The sequence below is a fragment of the Equus quagga genome, unplaced genomic scaffold, assembly GCF_021613505.1.
Source record: "Equus quagga isolate Etosha38 unplaced genomic scaffold, UCLA_HA_Equagga_1.0 HiC_scaffold_7853_RagTag, whole genome shotgun sequence".
NCBI lineage: Eukaryota > Metazoa > Chordata > Mammalia > Perissodactyla > Equidae > Equus > Equus quagga.
In genome coordinates, this window is record NW_025794639.1 from 1,677 (window position 1) to 2,491 (window position 815).

The 815-nt window shown below is 53.3% G+C and overlaps 1 protein-coding gene across 1 annotated transcript in view; it reads right to left on the minus strand.

Moving 5' to 3' along the window:
• LOC124232571 (PH domain leucine-rich repeat-containing protein phosphatase 1-like) overlaps nucleotides 1-274 on the minus strand; it is a gene marked incomplete at its 5' end in the record, with an annotated part of 1,294 nt that extends 1,020 nt beyond the window's left edge. Inside the window, one exon of the mRNA XM_046649524.1 lies at nucleotides 23-274. Coding sequence (XP_046505480.1) covers nucleotides 23-274 — 252 coding nt within the window. The remainder of the gene's footprint in view (nucleotides 1-22) is intronic.
• Between the last annotated feature and the right edge of the window lie 541 nt (nucleotides 275-815).

The window sequence follows — 815 nt, forward strand, 5'->3', positions numbered from 1 at the left end:
CCTCTCCTGGCGCGCGCGCGCGCGTGCACCGCCGCCCAGACGCTCCCAGGCCGCTGCCCCGCCCCCCCCCTCGGGCGGTGCACTGCACTGCGGACAGGGACAGGGACACCCTCCTGGGAGAACTCCTGGGGCCCCGCCCACATGCTCTGGACCTTCGCGGAGCCGCAAGGTGCGCTGACAGGGACTGCAGGGTCCCCGCCAAGCTCGCTCTCGGGGAACTGCAGCCTCCTCCCTCGGGTCTTACTTGAACGTCAGACCCGAAACCATGCAACGTCTAGAAGAAAACATAGGCAGTCAGCCCTTTGACATCAGTCTTAGCAGCCTATGTTCAAGTACCACGTCTGACTGGGCAATGGAAACAAAATACAAAATGAACAAATGGGACTACATCAAAGTAAAAAAATCTTCTGCACGGCAAAGGAAACCATCCACAAAACCAAAACGCAACCTAACACCTGGGAGAAGATACTTGCAAACCGTATATCGGATAAGGGGTTAATTAATACCCAAAATACAGAAAGAACTCATACACCCCAGCAACAAAAAAAAATCAACAACCCAATTAAATAAACGGGCAAAAGATCTGAGCAGTGACTTCTCCAAAGAAGATAGAGGGATGGCCAACAGGCATATGGAGAGGTGCTCGACATCATTAGCCATCAGAGAAGTGCAAATGAAAACTACAATGAGATGTCACCTTACTCTGGTCAGAATGGCTCCAACCAACAAGACAAGAGACAAGCGTGGGAGAGAGGATGTGGAGAGAAGGGGAACTCTCCTGCACTGCTGGTGGGAGCGCAGACTGGTGCAGCCAC